The following is a 19,964-nucleotide window of genomic DNA, read 5'->3' on the forward strand; positions in this document are numbered from 1 at the left end:
TGTGCATTATATCTCACGTAGCCAGCCCAAATGTAAACCATGACAATGAGAGGCCGAAAGGGTCATCGTCTAACCGTCAGCTTGACGGCAGGGACCTGTCTCTGCTGCGCATCGTGACTACGAGTCTCATCAGAAACATGCATGCGTCTGGGCTGAAGAAACAGTGTAGCAGGTGCGCGATTGGGTTCTTGACCTCGTCCCTCGGTCTCACCAGTGAAGACCGGGAAATTACTCTGGGACGTGGTACACGAACTCCAAGCAAATTGAGCCCGGAGGTACGCACGATCGCGGGCCCGAAAAAGGGGGCGAGGGCGGGCTGGGCACTCGAGTCACACCTAGCGCAGGTCAGCAGTGTCGTCAACTCATCTCAGGGCCGGCACACATGCTTACCGTGATCAATGTCCCGATAGTGCGTAATGACTTCTCTCTCAATGGTCGGTCCGCGAATGACAGGTGGAGGGGGAGGTGGGGGAGACGGCGAGGGGGAGGGCACGCGCTCAGGAATTCGTTCCCTCTCTCTCTGGATGATGCGAATGCGATCCCGCTCCCGCTCTCGGTCGAAGGAGGAAGACCGGCGACGTCGTACTGGCGAAGGCGACCTCTCAACGTATCGCATGGGAGCCCTGACGGGAGCAGGTGGTGGTACAGGCTCTCGCAGGCGCTCGCGTTCGTTAATGCGAATGCGCTCACGTTCGCGCTCTTCGTTGATGTGAGGCGGGGTAAGGCTGCGGGCTCTCCTCGTCATGACCATGTGCTCGTGGCGTACAGGACTGGGACTTCGAAAACGAGGCCGAGCGACTTCGCGCGTCTCGACATCGCGCTGACGAAGGACCAGTGGCCCTGCCTCTTGAGGTCGGGGGTCGTCGCGGAGGAAGGCTAGGCGGTCACTCTCACGTTCGCGATCTTGAATGCGGACATCGTCATAGGTGGATTGAGGGCGCCGGCGACCGGCAGACGAGGGAGGTGCGTCGTAATAGCGATCGTCATAGTCGCTGCCCCGGTAGGCCATGGTGGGTTGAGTTCCTCGTGAGATTGACGAGGTTTGTTTGCTCGTATCTGTTGTCTGTTGAGGTTGAAAAGCCTGTGATGAGTGGTGGTCGAGATCCTAGCTGGTGGTAGTGGCGGGGTCGTGTGTATGACGGTAAGCACGAGCAGCGGCTGAGCCGAAAGTACACGAGATTGGTGAAACTCAGACGCTCGTGGCACAAACGATGGGGCGGTCCGTAGCATGCAAAAGTCCAAGACCAAGCAACATGGGTATCGAGGGCCGAGAGTCTATGTGTACGAGGACTATGTGTACGAGGAGAAGGGAGAAATACTGGCACGCGGCAGCAGAACGAGACGCCCGTCGGAGGGAAGATGCGAAAGTGGACAGCAACGCCAGGCAAGTTGTCGAAGTCGATCGGCGTTGGGTTGGGTTGTGTTGGCGGGGGGGAGTGAAGTGGCGGGAGACGGGAGTGAAGTGGATCAGACTAAAAACAGGCCTGAAAGCAAGGCCCAAAGGGCTAGTCGTCCTTGTTGCTGGTCTGGTAGCCAGGTCCCTCAGGTCTGGCGCCGTGCTTGACCTAACGCAAGAAAGACAAGTCGGGAGGGGAGGGCTTGCGGGTGCCGCCGAGACGGGAGTCGATCTTGGAAAGAGCAGCGAGCGTCGAGCTTCGAGCGTCAAGCGTCGAGCGTTGTCGGCTGTCGAGTGTCAAGTGTCAATCGTCATGGCGCGGCGGGGGAGCAGCTGATGCGCGGTCCCGACTGGTCGACTGGTCGTCTGGTCGTCAGGCTGCGTGCGTGCAATCGTCCCCCCCTCATGGAGGGTCACGGCGGCCAGGTAATAGCAGGCTGTTAAGAGTTGCGTTGCTGGGTGCGCTAATAAGCTGACAGAAGGGGCTGGATGCCGGATGTTGGAGGCTGGCAGCTGTCGAGACGAGGGGGGCCCAGGGTCATCCTTGGGGGCCGCTGCAGAGTTGGCCCAGGATGAGGTTGAGCACCTTGTCACGATGGTGGGGAGTGTGTCGAAAATCACTGAAATCGCCCAAGCTGAACAATGTTGGTTGAAATTGGGTTGCCATGAGTATTCAGTCCGGATCTGACCCGATACTCGAAGAATGGCGAAGCATTGAACATATTCCCATCAGGGAGCTCCTCGCCCAGCCCTCCCAAGAATGTGCAGATCGGATGGATGAGGGGGAGGGGCGAAGGGGCAGACTCAGAGACAGGACGATACAGCTTGGAGGAAGGTGCATACAAAGTTCCTGCCATAGGTAGGGACAAAAGTGCAAAAACTGGCAACCAGTCATCCATCAGTTGGGCAGGCAGAACCAGTCAGGGCGTGGGAAGCCTGCAGCAGGAGCGAGGACGGGACACAAGACCAGGGTCTTGCCTCGCTGCCCAATGGATTCCAGCAGGGCCTCGCAGCCTCAGAAGCTTGCGAGCTCAAAAGCTTCTGTAGCTGAGGTACTCCTCAAACACGTTGTTCCTGCCTGTCTTCGGTGACTGCTTGTGAATGGCAAGCCGGGCCCTGTGACGAGACTGGAAGGAGGGAGGGCGCAAGTGACCGACAGGTCGTGATGACGAAATGACACACCCAAGGCTGTGTTGTGTATAGGCTGCCCATTTGTATTCAGGGTCTGACGAAAACCCGACCAAAGATAAACCAGGGTCCAACGTCTGCCAACTTTCTCTCAATGCCCGACTTGCCAATAAGCCCCCCTTTCCTGTACTGCAACGGTCGCACTGATGGTAGAGGGCATGATTTTGTAGTCGAGCAAGAATGAAGAGGGGATTGCTGGAGGTGGGGGGCGGGACGGGCCCTGACGTCATGTGGATCTGGGCTCGACCACGCCTGCCTGACAACCTCACCTGCCGCCCGCCTGCCCTAGAGTCGCTGTCCGCGGTGAGGGGGTGCTCCTACTAGGCCCGCCCGTTCTTATCCTTGCCATGGAGTCGAGATCACGGGCGGCTGGCCCAGGCCCTAAACTCCACTCTCCGAGTACAGCGCCTGAGAGGATTGGTGGCTCAGGGTTTGGTGTAGCTAGGTACTCAGGTAGGTATGTAGCATTTGCTCACAGGACCTGATTGAGGTTGCTAAATCAGTTCATGTATGATCAAGCGTCGTCTCATGAGTCCTCGCGGTGTATGCACGTCCCTCCTCAGTGAAAGTCGTCGTGCCTCGACTGCTAGGTATTTCGATTTCAATACGCGCTGTCACAAACACTTGGCATCCATGCGAGTAATGTATGTTGTATATTTCATGCGTGGATTTTCCTTTCGTTACCATCGTCACTAAACCGAGAAAAGACAGGAAGAGGAAGAAGAAGGGGCAAGAGGCAAAATCAACTCCCGTTTTCGTACCCAACCTCTCAGGTGAGCCGAGTCTCTTAGGCTCTCTCAAGCATGCCCGCACCAGACCCGCCAGTTCGCCGTCCGCACCATGCGCAGCCCATCGCTTTCGACGTCAGACCTCAGGCATACGCCAAACCGCGCTTCACATCCTTCGCCATGAGGCCCTCGAGAGGCTGCTCGCCCTGCGTATGTCGAGGGCGCCCGCCAAGAATGTCCACGACGTTCTTCATGTGCGCCCAGTGCGTCGCCTTGGGCCTGCGGTTCTTCCAGTCCGCGTCCTGCTCCTCGAGCTCCTGCATTGGCGTAAAGGTTACCTGTGCGCCCTTGATGCCAATAACGCTCGCGCTCATCGGGTCCTTCTTGCACCTGTTATGCGATTTGGGTCGGAACTCCTCGAGATGCTGCATGCACTTGATCGCCAGACGCACCGCGCGGCACCTGTCCATCGGCGACGGCACGCCGCCCTGTTGCACGTGGCCGGGGATACTGTCGCGCGATTCGAAACGGCCCCGGGCCTCCTTGCGGATAATGTCCGCGATGAGCTTGGCGTTGAACACCGAGTCTGCCTTCTCGTTGACGAGGATGAGACGTCCTGAGGAGGTCATGCCCCGATCGTGGGCAAATACTTCACGCAGGTGGCGCACGTCGGATGCGAGCGTCTCAAGGTCGAGCCCTTCCTCAGGTGTGTACACGGCACTCGCTCCCACGCTGAGGCCTGCGAGCGTCGCGATGTAGCCTGACTTGCCGCCCTGTGTCTCAACGACAAAGACTCGCCGGCGCGTAGCCGACGCCGACTGCTTGATCTTGTCACAGTAGTTGACCAACTCATTCAGGCAAGTATCGGAACCGAGCGAGTATTCCGAGCCCGGCACGTTGTTCGATATGGTGGCCGGCAATAGGCACATGGGAATGCAGAGCGACGGGTACTGATCCCTCGCCTTGCGCAACTGCGAAACGGCATGGAACGCCTCAAAACCACCGATCAGGAAAAGGGCATCGAACTGGTACTGCTCGATGAGGTTGGCGACCAGCTCCATGCCTGATTCCTCGGGCAGTTCGCGGTTGGTTCCGATCTCTGAACCTCCCCGGCTCGCCCAGGCGTCCACCTCGAGCCAGTCGAAAGGTCGCACTGAGCCGACAGGCTGGTCGTCGTGGTGCCTGGTGAAGCCGGCAAAACCGTTGTGAATGGCGATGGGTTCGTGGCCCCGCGAGATACAGTAGGCCACGCCGGCGCGGACTGCGGCGTTCATGCCGCCGGCAGGGGCACCGACGTTGATGAATCCAATCTTCATCCTCTGCAGGTCTTTTAGTAAGAGAAATATTGATTTTCAACGCACGTCACAACGACATACCTGGCTAGAATCCAGTAGAGCGTCGTCCACCCTGACATTGGTAGTCATCATGTACGAAGTGAACATCTCGGCAAACTCGGTATCGCGAAGGCCCATGGCCGTTTCGAAGTCCTTGGCATCAACTGCCTTGGCGACTTGCTTGGTGTCTTGCACAGCCTTCATAAGGGGTCTTCGTGTAATCTGGTTTTCTGTGATGGCGATGAAGCACGTCTCCGTCTCGGGCGTTGCTTCGAGGACAGCCTTGACGGCCTCGACACCCTGGAGGGTGCCGAGCATCCTGTCGTACGCCACGGCGGTGCCGCCGCGCTGGACGTGACCTAGTGTAGTGATGCGGGTGTCGAGAGCAAGGCCGTCCTTGTTCGCCAGGATGTTCTTGACCATTTCCGAAGTAATCTTGTTGCCGTGCCTGTCGTGAGCGCCCTCGGCAATGATGACAATGGTCTTGCGCTTGCCCAGAGCGCGGTGCTAGAAAAGGGGTTTCGTCAGCTTTCAGTGCCATGCAACAGCCGCGGAGCCGCCCTGCGCTTACTCTCTTCACAATGGCACTCATGTCTTCCTCCCAGTGGTCGTCTCTAGGCTTTTCCGGGATGAAGATGAAATCGGCTCCCGTGGCAACGCCAGCCATGAGGGCCAACCAGCCGCAATGGCGACCCATGACCTCGATGACAAAGGCGCGTGCGTGGGACGAGGCAGTGGCCTCGATATAGTCCACCATCTCGCAGATGCGCTCGAGGGCAGAGTAGCAGCCAATGGTGGCATCCGTGCCGGACATGTCGTTGTCGATGGATCCGACAAGACCGACAATGTTGAGGTGCTTGTGCTTCTCGACCTGCTCGGGCTTGAGCTGGCCGGTGGACACGAGCTCCTCGAGGAGGGAGGGCCACTCGGCGCGGAACTTGTCGGCGCCGGTCAGCGAACCATCACCGCCGCAGATGATGATGGCGTCAATGCCGCTGAGGATCATGTTCTTGGCGGCGGTGAGGCGACCCTTGCGCTCGAAAAAGGCCATGCAACGCTGGGTGCCGATCAGGGTGCCGCCCTGGGAGAGCCAATTGCGGACGTCCCGCCATTCGGCCTTTCTGATGCTGTCGCCGCCCTGGACAAGGCCCTCGTATCCGTCGTACACGCAGTAGGCATCGCAGCCCAGGTGGATGGCCATGCGGACCACAGCACGGACGACGCCGTTCATGCCAGGGGAGTCACCTCCCGAGGTCATGACGGCGATCTTCTTCTTCGTGGCCATGATGGCAGTTCGGTCGTCTGTCCGGACGGCCGGTGTCCTCTCGATGAATTCGGGAAGGGAGGGGAAGGGAAGGAAATATAGACTGAAACCTAAGAGCTGTCGATGTAAGAAAGAGATGCCACAGGTCAAAGGAGGGGAATTGATAAGGGTGGGTGATCCTACAAGGTAGGTTAGGTGTGTAATAGGTTCGACCAAGGTTTGGAGGGGTACTGGAGGGTGGGACAGGATAGGCAGAGCTGGTCAGGCGAGCGGACTAGAACTGCAAAGTAGAAGAGGCTCGGAATGAACGAGGCGCGAGGACGAAGTAGATTGGAGGAGCTAGATCGGTAGCCGCTCCCTAAATAAGACCGGTCGTACTGGTTGAGTCGCGGCAGGTGAGGCAGTCGGTGCCGGATTCGGTGGGAAACCTCTGGGCGTCGTGCGAGACACGCATAGGCGGTCCAGACAGCTAGGGTGTCTTAGCGTGCCAGGGCCTGTGACGTGGGACAGACTGTGAACGGACAGGGGGGGGAGCACCAGGAAAGCCCAAGGCAGAGGGTTTTTGAGAGCTCTTATCGCTTATCGTCGGGCGCGGGGTCGTTAACATGGGCCAACTACCTTGCCTACCTATCTACCTACCTTGCAACGAATAGCTTGGGAATGAGGGGTCTGGCCATGTATGTACTCTACAAGTATGATCTGATGCTTGGTCCTGACCTGACCTGTTCTGCCTTGCCAGAGGAGGGCAACCTTGCGTCGAGGTCGTGAAAAACAAGATCCATCGTCCCTCCTATGTCGGACCGGAGCGACCTCTCTTCGCTCTTTTTTTTTCTCTCAAAGCCTTGGGGGGGCTGTTGAGGGAAATTTCCCTTCTCCCCCAAGCCTCGTTTGTGAGGGGTTTACGGAGCTCTGAGCTCGAACGGCCCGTCTGGTCTCAAGCCCTGAGAAACACCCCCCCCCCCACCCGTCGGGCCCACTGAGAGGCTCCATGCCAATGGTGGGTGCTGTGACTGTAATTCTATAATAATAATGCCAGTGAAAAATGATTCAAGATTGGCTATGGCCCGTGTCTCTGGTACCTCGCCGTTGATTTCGTTCGTCACTATCAACCATTCAGGGCCCCGCCGACCTACAGCAGATGGGACCCCCATGCCGTTTAGAAGGATGACAGCTCTCTGTCAGCTCGCTGGAGGTACCCATTACGGCATTCATCGCTCTAAGAGACCGCCCAGCCCGATGCACCCACTCAACAACCCCCCCCCCCTTACGACCCACTTGAGCTCCTGCAGCTGGGCACTGATTTGTCGATCCCCCTGCAGGGCTACGTCGGGCTTGTTTGACTTCACCTCAACACCAACTGTCCAAGCACTTGCGCATCACAGCCTTCCGCATCGCAGCCTTCCGCATCCCAATCGATCAGACGGGGGCAAACTCTTGTGCGGCGCTTTGCACGATGAAAAGACCGACATCGAGCATCCGACTCTAACATTGAGCTAATAGCCGCCACCGACATCGCCATACGACGCACCCCAAGCGCATCATGGCGAACAATCCGACACAATCACCCTACACATCCTTGCGTCCGCCGCCCATTGGCAGTCGCAAACCAAAGAACCTGGGCGAATTCATTGGGAGGATACAGGCCGAACGCGGTTTCCGCAATGTCACCGAGGCAAGCCTCCGCGAGGAGGTCGCGGCCAAGACGAATGGCGAGGCAAAAGAGGACGACGTGCAAATGTCCGTGACGGACGACGAAGATGACGAGGAAGCCAAGGATATACACACAGTCAAGGGCGAGATTATGCGCAATATTGAGTGAGCGGGAAGCGCTGCTTGTATGTTTGAGCGCCTCTGCTAACCAGTCGCAGCGCTGCACACAACACAGCCATGGTGGCCCTCGACTTTGTTTCTCTGCTCCTGACCAAGCACAATCCCAACCAGGCGGGAGTCACCTTGTCGCAAGCGCTACGCGACTTTGCCGGAATCGGAACGCTTGGGGTGTCCAAGTTCAAGGATTCGGAGCAAGCAGGCGACAAAAGACGAAGGGAAGAGAAGCGGCAAGAGGCCAAGGAAGTTTCCCAGGGGTGGACGCTCATGGAAATTGAGCGGACGAGAAAGGCGGCAGAGAAATCAGCTGCCATGCTCGCCAAGGAAGTTGATCGGGAAGAAAAGTACTGGAGCGAGATTCTAGCGGTCAAGCAAAATGGCTGGTCGATGTGTAGATTGCCGGCCGAACGTCATACCCTGGGTGTGAGGTTTGGCTTCACCGAAGGTCAGTGTTTTCCAACCACCATGCTATGCGGTACGTGCTGAAACTGCGCAGCATCTTCCGAGTTTCGGAACAACAGCCTTGCACCTCTGAGGCGAGGCGACGACGGCTCGGTCGTCCTGGAGCAGGGGCGAGCAGGGGTCGGCTGCCAACGCATCTCTGTCACGTTGGCAAGAGATGGTGAGATCAGCGGACAGACCGCTACGAACTCATCAATTTTAGAGTCGGCCCCACTGCAGGAACGAGTCTTGGAGGCGAGAAACACCATCTTCTCTCAAGAACTGTGGCACGAGCTTCATCGTGAGGCTCATTCTTTAGCCTCCTACGGTGTGCGCGCGAGCGACAGCAGCATCACCTATGAGCCGAAAACGGGCCCTAGCATCAACATCTCCCTGGATACGCTGTTGGGTGTGGCGCCCACGGTCCAGGAAAAGAAGCCCGACAACTGGTACGCCGAGATGACGCAGTTGAGTCTTCATGTGCTCCTCAGCTTTGCTCATCGCGAGAACGAGGTGCAGCGCCGGAGGCCGGGACCTCCCCACCAGCGCCGTCACGAACAACACAATCAATATCATCTCATTCGCCCCATCCTGTCACGAGCGATCCACGACGTCTCAGTCAGACAGTGCACCCGCCTAGTCGGCGATTTGGTGCGCATTTTGCGCCAGGCGGGAATGGAGGAGGCTGCCTTCACTCTTAATAACCCTCAGTTCGTCCTGCCCAATTCTGATGCCCTGACTTCGACGTCTTCCAATCGCCCAACGGCAGCGCAAGCCCTCGTCAATCTCCTGCTAGCCCCGTCAGACTTCCAACTCGATGTCACATTGACGCCACGGGCGAGGATCCAGATCCGCGGCCGTACCTGGTTCCTCCCCCTCACAACCACCCAGTACCAGGTTCACCTCCTTCCGCCGTTGAACAGCACGGACGCAACCCAGAATTCTCTCTTGACTTCCTGCCCTCCGTACCGAGAGCGGGACGGCTACCCAGACCTCCAGTCCCTGAAGGTCTATCTTCTGACTGCTATACCCCGCGCTCTGGCCGACCTATATCTGCCGCTAGCCGAATCACTAAGCTCCAACCCCTCTCAGGCGACTTCGGAGCCCGCAGAAGAGGCCAGCAACCCTATCTGGGTCAAATCGGTCCGCGGCAACGCCATTCAGGACAGCACGCGCGATGCACACGAGGTTGCTTTTGAGCTCGACGAAAAGAGCAACGCCGACGGGTCAGAAAGGCTCACTCTAAAGGCCTCCGGCATCTGGTACGAGGGCAGCGAAGCGCGCACCAAGTTTGAGCATTTCGACGGCGTCCCCGGTGGCGAGGGCCAGGCGTCACCAACCAAGACCATGATCAAGGACATCATCGAGGCGGTCGTTACGGCTACGGAGGCTGTCTAGTTGCCGCCCGTTGTCGTCGCTGACCAAGAACCGTCGCATGTGCCTGGTGCGTTGTTGGCCGAGGCAGATGGCCGCTGGAGTCCAGTCCAGTTTTTCTTCGACATGAGTTGATGAGACTGAGAATACATTGGTTCTTATTGCTTCCCGATTTTGAAAGCTTCGGCATCGGGACAGATACGACCGTTTCCGGCTCGGGTATGCTTCGTATGGACTGAAGCTATGGATAACTTACCAGACATGAGCCTGTCGCGAGGTATACAGAAGCACATTGGCCATGATGAACCACCTTTCCGTAGCCCTTAGGTAGTCAAGATACCCACTCTGAGCTTCCACGAGAACTCTGCCTATATATTTCGAGATGCGATGCTGCGGAGAGTGCAAAAGGGCAATTTCAAGCTCAGATGCAGAACCGCATCGTCGCGTTCAACATCTGCCATGGTTGCAAGTGGTCCCACGCACCCAGCGGCGATTTGGCGCTCCAGAGTTGCTACAATCTGCCATCATGGACCTCTAGCGTGCTAGTCTTCTTTGTTTTTGGTTTAATGCTCGGGCGGCCCTCAAAAGTCATTGCGCCCCAACGTCGTGATTTCGGCTCCTGGGACGGAGGCATGCCACGGGAAACAAGATGTCTCACGGACTCTTTGAGGCAATCTATGCTACCTACCTATCTTTGGCATGTCCTTTGGATGCAGCAGGGACGTTTGTTGGGCGTACCTGGGAAGGTGTCTGGGGTTCTTCTAGTGAGACTACGTGTTTATGGGCACATTCTGACAGGTCTTCAACCCAAGCTACAACAAGCACATGACGCAGGCTCCATGGGCTCTGGAAGTGGTACCTCTGATAGTTAGATCAGCATGAGGCGCTGCACCCATGGATTGTCTTGGCAATCCAAGCCCAGTGGACAGCTTCATTCACCAACAGAGCATGCATCACAGTATCGCAACGAACACGAAGAAGCTCAACCAAAATGAGCTATTTGTTCTGGCCTCCTCTATCTTCCCTTGAAATCAGACTATGTATCCCCGGAAAATAAACCAGATAGACGCCCGGCGCCTGTTGGCTGAGAAGCAATTCCGGAACCTTGATGCTATCATGTTCTCCGAGGCCCCCAACGCCACACTAATATCATTGCTGGGTCTAGATGAGATTGCATGATGCCCGCTCTGTAGTGGATCCCAACCGGAGAACGCAAAATGCAACGATACTGCTTGGAAAACTTGCCGAAACCCCAGCATACGTGATAGGTTCAGACGCCTCAGAACCCGAAGAGATGGCGAAGATCCGCCATACTGAGACCCATGCCCTTGCTGGCCTTACCATCAAGGGCGGCGTCGATAGCTTCCCGCTTCCTCGTCTGAATTTCCATGATGCGATCCTCGACCGAATCTTTGACGAGAATACGGTAGACCTTGACCTCATTCTGCTGTCCGATGCGGTGGACGCGATCAACGGCCTGCATCTCGACAAATGGGTTCCAGAACGGATCCAAGATGATGACGCGGGACGCCTGGACAAGGTTGAGACCTGCGTTGCCGGCCTTGAGGGAAATCAACATGAGCTTGGTCCTGGGATTCTCGCGGAACCTTTGGGCAGACTTGAAGCGATCCTTCATGTTCATATCGCCGTCGTAGCGCACATGGCCTACATGCCTGAGCTCTTCGTCCTTTTTTAGAGCGATTTCCATCAGGTCAAGAAACATGGTCCACTGGGAAAAGATCAAAGTCTTGGCCCGTCCATCCGATTCATCTCTGATCTGTTTGATGAGGTCGACGCAAGCCTGTACTTTAGCTGAAGTCATCCAGTGTTTTGACAGGTAGCGGCGGTAGTCGCGGCCATCCTGGGCCGATCTCTTCGCGGACTTGCGAAGGGACTTGAGCATCGTCGCCTTGACTTTACGCCTTGGACCCTTCGGCTTTGGCTGTTTGTTCTTCGTTGTAGCACGCTTGTTTTTGGCCTGCTGTTTTGCCTTGGTGTTACGCGAGGGGGCACCTGCAGTAGATGACTCGTCATACTCATCGTCAACTACGAAGCCTTGGAGGTTGCCTCTGGCGTCGACATCATTCGCATTTTCTTCCTCGTCGTCGGAGGAGAACTCGTCAGATTCGTCACCTCCGCTAGTATCGCTTTCTTGCCGTTCCGCATTAACGTCTTTCACCTCCGCGTCGAGAAGCTCGGGCATGTGAAGCAGCTTGAAGGTCGAGAGATCAATGACTTTCTCCGTCTCCAGTGGTTCACGGCAGACAGCGCACCTAATCTGTTGCACATTCTCACCGCGGCGAATATTATCCCGCTCGCCGTTTTCAACATGAGTGCGGAGACAGTCAGAACACATGTAGTGTCCGCATGGGAAGGGGATTGCAGGGTTCGGAATTTTGTCCAGGCAGACAGGACAGTCAAAGCCTTCGAGAGATTCCATAGCCCCACGCACCTGCTCGATGAGGCGATTGACAACTGGCGCTTTGAGTGTCATGGCAAGTTCCAAAGCCGCTTCCTTGTCGCGGTTCAGGGGCACGCTTTCTTCGTCATCGAGCACGAGGTGAGGATGACAAACTGCCTGTCTCATTCGTAGCAGCTGGACGAGCAGGACCGAGTATTGCTTGTGCGAAGTGCCCTCCCTGATATAAGCATTGAAGATGACTTGGGCGTTCTCTGTGACGGCCTTGTAGTATTGCAGCTGCTCTCCTTCCAACTCGATGTGGATAATCTCCTCAGTCTTCTCAGGGAGCTGCAAAATACGCTGGCCGTTGATCTCTGACTTCTTGTCTCGTCGGAGCATGGTTTTCTGAAGGAGCACTCTGAAGGCGTTCAAGGCCGGGCCAGGATTTGCACCCTTCTTGAGGGGCTTGAAGGTGCGGTAAAATATTGCCCAGTCGTCATAGGGTTCGATTCGCAGAAACCGGTAAAAGGGGTAGATTTCGTGTAGAGTATTCATCATGGGTGTACCCGTGAGGCACCATCGGTGCTTTGCCATCAATGCAGTAGCAGCAAGGGAGGTTTTGCCCTTTCGATTCTTGATCATCTGAGCTTCGTCGAGAACGATGCGGTGGAACATGCTTTTAGTAGGGTGGAAAAGTCTGACACTCTGAGCAAGCAAGGCATCGTTATCTTGGTCGACGTTGCGACCCGCGGCTTGCGTCCAGAAAGTCGTCACCTTCTTGTGCTCGCTGCATAGAGTCTGATATGTTGTCAGGACTACGTCGTATCCCATCAGTTCATCTGCGCGTGGTCGGTTGCTTTCGTGGAAGATGCAAATGCTGAGCTGGTGGTCCGGCAATAACTTGTCTTTGATCTCTTCCTCCCACTGTCTGACGAGAGAAAGGGGAGCGACAATAAGCGTAGTCTGCTGAGTGTCAGTGTGGAGCAGAATGAGGGCCCTGTTAGAGTGGGAAGCATACTCGACTACCGTTCTTAGCGGGATTCGCTATCATCAATGCCAAGGTTGAGATGGTCTTTCCCAGACCCATATCATCGCCTAAGATGCCGCCTTTACGGGCACTTGCTTCCTGCTTCTTCATCCAAGTCAAGGCCTGTTTCTGATGGGCGTACAGGGGATAACGCAGGCCAGGTGGCACGTCAACCTGCTGGTCATCCGGAGTCTCAGCTCCGAGGGTTCGGACAAACTGCTCAATATGTTGACGCTGTCTTTCCTCCTCGCCAATATTTGCCTGTCGTTGAGAGACTGATCCGGGAGAGTCAATTTCCAATATGCGATGCAGATCTCGTTGTGTATTCTCCTCTAGAGCATCTCCGCTTCCGTATGTCATGGTATTGAAATCGATTTGACTTGTACGCTGGATTGTTGCGGCCAACCCCGTGAGTGCAGGCTGCTGCCGCTGCGAGCCATCGCGGCGCATGATGTTCATAGCGCCATTGTTGGGAGCTCTCCAGCTTGGTTGGGGCCCAAACAGAGAAGCTGGCACTGGAGAGCTCGACCGGGAGGGCTCTGGTCTGACCAAGCGCTCTCCCATGAAAATGGGTGAACTGGTCATGGGGTAGGTGAGGCCCAGGCGACGAGTCTCGGTCTTGGATCTTTTCTGAGCGACGGCAGCCTCTATTTTATCGTCGGCTCTGCAACATGTCAGTAAGAAGTTATCAAGCATGCGAGCAGTGAGCGACAAGGACTGACTGTGTAAGATCCATAACAGAACTGTCGCTAGCAGTTGAGCTACGGCGGCTGTCAACGAACGCCTGACGCTTGCTGCGACCGGGGCTCATGGCGTCATGTGCACCTTGGACGCTGCTCAGGTCACGCTTGCTCCGTGGCCGGAAGTCGCTCTGCGCGTAACCTGAACCGTGGCTTGAGGACGCCATACCGCCAGAAATGTATGACGGGAACCCGGGCTGGGGCGTTTGATGGCTGTATAGACCTGAAGAGTAGTGTCAACTCGGCACCGAAGACTCATTGGGAAATGGCACAAGAGCATGAACAAAAGTATAGGGTTTGGGACCCCGACGACTTCATCAGGCGTACGGAAGAGAGTGTAAGAGAAGGAAAGTTGAACGTGGGCGACATGTGTAAGAATAGGGGGCAAATCAAAAACTGCAGACTGCCATTGTCCTTTCATGCGCGAGATGGTAACGCGGCGATGCTTTGTTGGGCAGGCTATACGGATTCGGAAGGAGAGGGAGGATTCACTTACCATTGGGGCGGATGGCACGATGGCTCTCAGGAGAGGCTGTCTCATACCCAGTGCCTACCTGGACCGACGCATTCTCTTTGTGATATGCGGATGGATGTGTACGATGACCGTAGAACGGTGAAAACGAATCATTGGGCCGATCGGCGGCGGTGATGTGCGCATCTGGAAATCTCTTTGCGATGCGCCACTTGCTCTTCTCGGCAGTATCGAGCTGCTCGCAGAGAGACGCAATCTTGCGCCTAGTTGTGTGGATTTGAGCGTCGAGGAAAGCGTCATTGCCGTCTCGAGGCAGCTTTCTGAGGTAGTCCTGCTGGCCTTTGAGAGAGTCACGAAGCTGTCGAATGTGATACTCGGCATTTGTGAGTGCAGCGTCGCCCTGATAAGCCTGCGAGTCGGCCATAGTCTCGGCAAGCCTTGGGTGGACCAGGCTCCGGATGGTGTTGTGGTAGGGAAGGAGCTTGAGATATGACGTGCGGCGGGCCGAATGGTCGATATTGGACGAGTCAGGAGCAGGAGTGATGTAAAATACCAATGAGAGAAAGATCGTGAGAGTGATAAGGTAGGTGGCAACCCAAGTCGACCCGTGTCGTGTAAAGTCGCGTTGATGAAGGAAGAAGAGATGATTCAGAGCCCGATATCATCCACTCTGATATCGGTGTGGCCTTGCGCTATAGTCAGGGATTCTGAGGCAGGTGGCAAAGGACTACTCTATGAGCTGCTCGATGAGGCGAGGCGAGTGTCCTGGAAAGCGTGGCGTCAGTACGTTTTGGGGCTGGATTTCGAATCGTTCATTACACGTGAATGCCAACTTACGCAGGTCAGATATGCCTTGTGGAGATGGGAAGAGCCTGCGCCCGGAAGCCTGGGGGAAGCTTGAACCTCTTACCGATACGAATGAAGTGACCGACATGGAAATCGCAAGGCATTAAGTACCCAAGTAGGAAGTCCGAGGGTCGGTGTGTAAATTATGTTGGTGGTGTAGTGAAGATGGGTACAGTAGAGAATGAAAATGTAAAATAGCTGCCGTGGCCACTTCAGGTCACGCACCTCAGTTGTCAAGAAGGCATCCGTACGGTGCATGCGTGAAGGGGCGAAAGTGCCGAAGGCTGGCAGGCAGACACGTCAATAACTAGATTTCGCGGTGACATGTTTGGCAAGGAAGGCGCACTGGTGCATGTCCCAGCTCACAGTCAGGCTGGCGATGCGGAAGGTGCAGAAGGTGCAGAAGGTGCAGAAGGTGCAGAAGATGCGGAAAGACGGATTGCATTGCATGCAGTGGATGACTGGGAGGCATTCTTCGGAAGATTCTTGCCCCACTTTGACGATATCGAGAGCCTTGGGGGGGCAGAACATGATTAAATCTCATGTGCCGCGTGTTTATAACCACCTGCCTACCTAAGTACAGTACACACCGTACCGTTGTCGCTGCGGGCTTTCATTCGAAAAGTGAACACAAGGCCCAGCTCACTGACCGAGTCTTCATCCGGAACCTGACTCAGCAAAATGGCACCCTCAATCTTAGGGACTAATAATGCGCTGGCTCGCATTCAAGGCGCCACCCTCACCGACTAGCTGATGCGTGTCTACGGTTGAATTTGGACAACCTGCGAACATATCCAACGCAGGCTCCCTATACAATTAGTGCCTGCAGTACTCTATCAATGCTCGCACCAGAACGCCGATGAATCCATCCAAATCCTACACACAATCCTGTTCAACCCCTCGTCACAAAACTCTGAACCAAGAAAATCATCAATCCGATCCTGACCCGTTGATCTTATCCCAAGCATCTCCAATCTTGCCTGTCACCCAGTCCCAGGCATGTTTGATGCCATCTCCAATGCTCGTCGCGAGGTCCTTGTCGGGATCGTCGCCCCCTGTGGGCGTAGCGCTCGCGCTTGGCGCCGTAGATGTGGGCTCCTCCGTCGACACGCTCGCTACCTTCTCCGTGCTCACAGCGACTGGAGAGGTTGTCGGTTCTTGTGTGGTAGAAGCGACGGCCGCGATAGTCGAAGAAGCGGTCGGCTCAGGATCCGCCAATTCGGTTGGTGCGTCCTCCGGCTTGTGGAGGCCGGAAGGTTTGAGGGGAAGGCGAAGCGTGCCGTTGTTCGGCTTCGGCACGAGACCGACTGAGTCACAGAGTATGTTGTAGACCTCAATGTTTTCTGTCGCGCATCAGTCTGAAATCTTTCGGGGGAGGGGTGGGGGACGGCTTACGGAAGGGCGCGATCTCGCTGTTGGGCGGGTGATGGAACGCTGGCCCGCGAGCGATGAAAATGGCTCGCATGAGAGGATGCTCGTGGTCGTAGCCGTGGAGGCCCCGAGGGTGATAGATCTCGCCTTTCTCAACGGCTGCTGCGACGTCAAACTCACTCTTGGCAGCGATGGCCCAGCCCGTCTTGGGCACGATCCACAACGGCGCGATCCGTTGGTTTTTGGAAAAATGATAACGCTCGGGCATATTCACGTCTCGAAGGTAGACCTCGAAGTTGGGGTTCGTCTTGGCCTTTTCTTGCAAGCCGTCATACAGTCCTTGGAGATCAGCAGGGTCCTTGGGTCGCAGACCATAGAGCGGCCAGCCATCTGTGTGCTCGATCTTGTCGACGTCGACAAGGTCCTCGAGCTGCATGACCCGCGCCGTATCCGTCGACGCCATGCCGTGATCCGAAACGACGATGACATTGACAATGTGTGTCAGGTTGCGGGCCTCGAGCCCAGCGAACAGCTCCTCCATCATGCCATCGGCGGACTCAATGGTAGCTCGGATCTCCGTGCTGTTGGGTCCATATCTGTGGCCATCACCATCGACATTGGGCACATAGGCAGCAATGAGCTGTGGCCGCATTTCTGTCGTGGCAATGGTGTGGTCTTCTTTGCCGGGCATGTCCAGGAACTCGAGGATGCGACTGACTTTGTTGGGCAGCAGCTCCTTGCCGTTGTACTTGTCAAGGAAGCTAGGCTCGACACCGTCAATATGCGCCTCGCTACCGGGCCACATGTGAACTGCCGTCCGGATACCCTGCCTCTCAGCGGTCACCCAGAAAGGTTCACCGCTCCACCACTTGGGATCGAGACTCCGAGCGGGATCCGTGTAGTAGAAGTCTGCCTGCAGCTCAGGGTCCCAGAATGTGTTGCCGACGATGCCGTGGCTCTCCGGGTACAAGCCGGTGGCCAAGGTATAGTGGTTCGGAAACGTGACCGATGGAAAGGACGGCATCATATACTTGGGCGAAACACCTTCGGGCAACGAAAGCGTTGAGCCGTGGGGTGATGCCTCTCTGCAGGAAATCGGCGCGAAAGCCGTCCAGGCTGATGATGATCGTGGTTAGGCGCGAACAGGGCGGTGCCGTTGCTCACCAGCTGCGTTTCTGGTCCTGGCGGAGTTCTTGCCGAGTGAGAGCTTCCAGGCGAGGAGGAGCAGGATGGTGAAGCCGACAGCGATCAAGGTGTGCATGAGGAGCCACCTGCGCCAGCTGCGCCTCCGGTCCGACTTTGCACTCGCGACCATGCCCAGCCTCCGCCGGTCGAGCTCGTTGCTGTCTTCCCTATCGCTGCTGTCGCCGGTGCTGCTTCCCTCCTTCATGCCGCCCTCCTCCATTTCGTACATCAAGCCGCCGTCCTCGCCGTGAGATGCCATCTCCATCAGTTTTTCCTTCTTCTGCCTCCGTCTCGTTTTGCGTTGATGGCGCTTCTCGTTCGTGTAGTCGTCGGCCGACTGGTCATTGACGGACAAGTTCGAGTCGCTTGCCCGTCGCAGCAGGCGCAGAGGATTCGGGAGGGCGAGGCCGGAGCCTCGCCGCTGGGATTCTTGCCGCTGTCGTCTCGAATCGGTCACCAGGCGGTCTACCTCGTCCTCCTCCATGAACACTATCCTGTCAGCAGCGCGAAGTTCACGGCTGTTCCGGGCGCGGAGCTGGAGCTGGTCGTCATCGCTGTCGGAGTCTTGGTCGCTCGGGCTGTGGAGGGATGCCGCGTCGTCATCGTAGCCCACCGGCGATAGGAGGTGGGCCGCACCCTCACGATCACCATGGAGCGACTGGGTGTTGAGTGGTCGAAGCGACATGGCGATGGTGTATGATCGGTCGCGTGTCGTCGGTGCCAGCGAGGCCAGATGGAAGGCCGTCAGACCATCAACAGAATTGATGATGATGATGATGATGATGCTTGTCAAGGGTAGGATCAATGTCGGAATCAAGATTGAATTGAGGTCCCTCAATGTTGCGCCGCCAAAGATGCGGCCGCCGACCCGGCACTTTCCATCATCCCGCAGCCTAAAATAGCATAGTCCAGGCCCAAAACCGCAACTTCAGTGGAGAAGCACAGGCCAGTCCGAGTCAAGGGTCCAGCGCCTTCCTTAGGGGTCCAACCACGCAGCCAGCCTTGTCCAAGACGGTCCATTGTATCGACTCTCTGTATGATGAGGCATCGGCACTGGAAACGACTACCTTCTGAATGTTAATTGTCTACGGTTCTTATCCTGTCATTTTCTATATTTTCCTTCTTGCGAGCAGTCCTACAAGAGTAGCCGCCTGATAAGGCTGATTGATCGACTCTCCCCACCTCAGTGGAGGCTCCTCTGGTCTTCCTCACTAAGGTACCTCGGGGTTGACGGATTGCATGGGCTTTTCCTCATCATGGTCTGACCAACAGCGAGCACTGCAAGTACACTGTTCGCGGCGCGATGGATGCCTAGAAGACCTGCTCTACACCAGATGAGGAATCCTGGCCGTACAACCAGTACACATGGTCTCGATTTGTCAAGTCCAACGAACTGACGACCCCGCTAGAGCATTTGGATTCAAAGCTCAAACATGAAGAGCAAGACGCAAGCAAGCTCTTGTCCCAGTATCCGTAAGCAGAATACCCAAGACGCTAGCTGTGTCAGTCAAATGATGGCCGTGCGATTGAGTCAATGAGCCTTCTGACGGGTGTAGTAATTCAACAGGTGGTAATCGATCCAGCAACTAGGGTGCCTGGGGCGCCCACAACAGAGTTCCGAGCCGAGTGTGATGAGCTGTTCCTGCAGGCAGGTCATCGCCAGTCTGGTCACTCACTTGGTGTCGAGTTCGGTCGACAGTCGAAACCTTGTCATTTGCTATCACGGCCTCGGCTCGGACATCATTGGATATGGGCTTTCGAGCCGGGCCTCGATCGAATTGCCGTCGCGAAACGTAAGCACACTGCACCTCCCGTCGGTATGAGTCAACAGGCGCAAGGCCCCGCTATCGAACTCGGGCGGCTTCTACTCCGTCTGACCACTCCCGAACACCCCATCATGTCTGGCATCCACCACGTTGACCGCACCATTCACGTGTCTCAACTGGCATTAGGTGGACGTGTGTGAACACGGCTTACCACGCCGTACCGGCTAAACCTCGAGCTAGCGAATGACGGGAGCTCGACAGGAGCTCGGTAGGGTTCCTTGCCGTCACAAGCGGTGCTTATCCTCATCGGCCTGTCATTTTGATCTCGCCGTTTCGGTGACTCGAAGGACAGAAACCGAGCCGAGTTGTCATCCCGCCAGGCAGCAAGCCGCTATGCTCCTGTCAGTCGAAGGGCGCGTTCATGATGTATATAGTCTGACGTGACCATCATGGTCAACGGCCACAAAAAGCCCGGCATCAATATTCAACACACGCCTCATGGTGAATGAGACCACAGTAGCGCAAGATCGCAGCACCTCCACGTCCACAGCACAGCACCGCAGCGTCACGCCATCACAATGCCGTCCAACAGGTCACATAACCC

General features: G+C 56.3%; 5 protein-coding genes across 5 annotated transcripts; 1 reads left to right on the top strand and 4 right to left on the bottom strand.

The window, feature by feature from the left end:
• Positions 1 to 228: 228 nt before the first annotated feature.
• Positions 229 to 1,009, bottom strand: VDAG_01886 (uncharacterized protein; the record flags this gene model as incomplete). Its single annotated transcript, XM_009657915.1, has 2 exons — positions 229 to 335; positions 391 to 1,009. 2 exons carry the CDS (start codon positions 1,007 to 1,009, stop codon positions 229 to 231), a joined length of 726 nt encoding a protein of 241 aa, XP_009656210.1.
• A 2,446-nt stretch (positions 1,010 to 3,455) lies between these two features.
• VDAG_01887 (6-phosphofructokinase type C) lies at positions 3,456 to 5,931 on the bottom strand (the record flags this gene model as incomplete). Its single annotated transcript, XM_009657916.1, has 3 exons — positions 3,456 to 4,631; positions 4,689 to 5,153; positions 5,218 to 5,931. The coding sequence occupies 3 exons, from the start codon at positions 5,929 to 5,931 to the stop codon at positions 3,456 to 3,458; spliced, it is 2,355 nt and encodes a 784-aa protein (XP_009656211.1).
• Positions 5,932 to 7,450: 1,519 nt separating this feature from the next.
• On the top strand, positions 7,451 to 9,576 carry VDAG_01888 (mediator of RNA polymerase II transcription subunit 17; the record flags this gene model as incomplete). The annotated part of the gene is made up of 3 exons (XM_009657917.1): positions 7,451 to 7,725; positions 7,779 to 8,182; positions 8,234 to 9,576. 3 exons carry the CDS (start codon positions 7,451 to 7,453, stop codon positions 9,574 to 9,576), a joined length of 2,022 nt encoding a protein of 673 aa, XP_009656212.1.
• Positions 9,577 to 10,831: 1,255 nt separating this feature from the next.
• On the bottom strand, positions 10,832 to 14,616 carry VDAG_01889 (ATP-dependent helicase RIS1; the record flags this gene model as incomplete). The annotated part of the gene is made up of 4 exons (XM_009657918.1): positions 10,832 to 12,916; positions 12,972 to 13,644; positions 13,703 to 13,943; positions 14,217 to 14,616. The coding sequence occupies 4 exons, from the start codon at positions 14,614 to 14,616 to the stop codon at positions 10,832 to 10,834; spliced, it is 3,399 nt and encodes a 1,132-aa protein (XP_009656213.1).
• A 1,352-nt stretch (positions 14,617 to 15,968) lies between these two features.
• On the bottom strand, positions 15,969 to 18,279 carry VDAG_01890 (ectonucleotide pyrophosphatase/phosphodiesterase family member 1; the record flags this gene model as incomplete). The annotated part of the gene is made up of 3 exons (XM_009657919.1): positions 15,969 to 16,381; positions 16,434 to 17,525; positions 17,574 to 18,279. 3 exons carry the CDS (start codon positions 18,277 to 18,279, stop codon positions 15,969 to 15,971), a joined length of 2,211 nt encoding a protein of 736 aa, XP_009656214.1.
• Positions 18,280 to 19,964: the final 1,685 nt, after the last annotated feature.

This window comes from Verticillium dahliae, genomic scaffold (genome assembly GCF_000150675.1).
Source record: "Verticillium dahliae VdLs.17 supercont1.3 genomic scaffold, whole genome shotgun sequence".
In the NCBI taxonomy this organism is placed as follows: Eukaryota; Fungi; Ascomycota; class Sordariomycetes; order Glomerellales; family Plectosphaerellaceae; genus Verticillium; species Verticillium dahliae.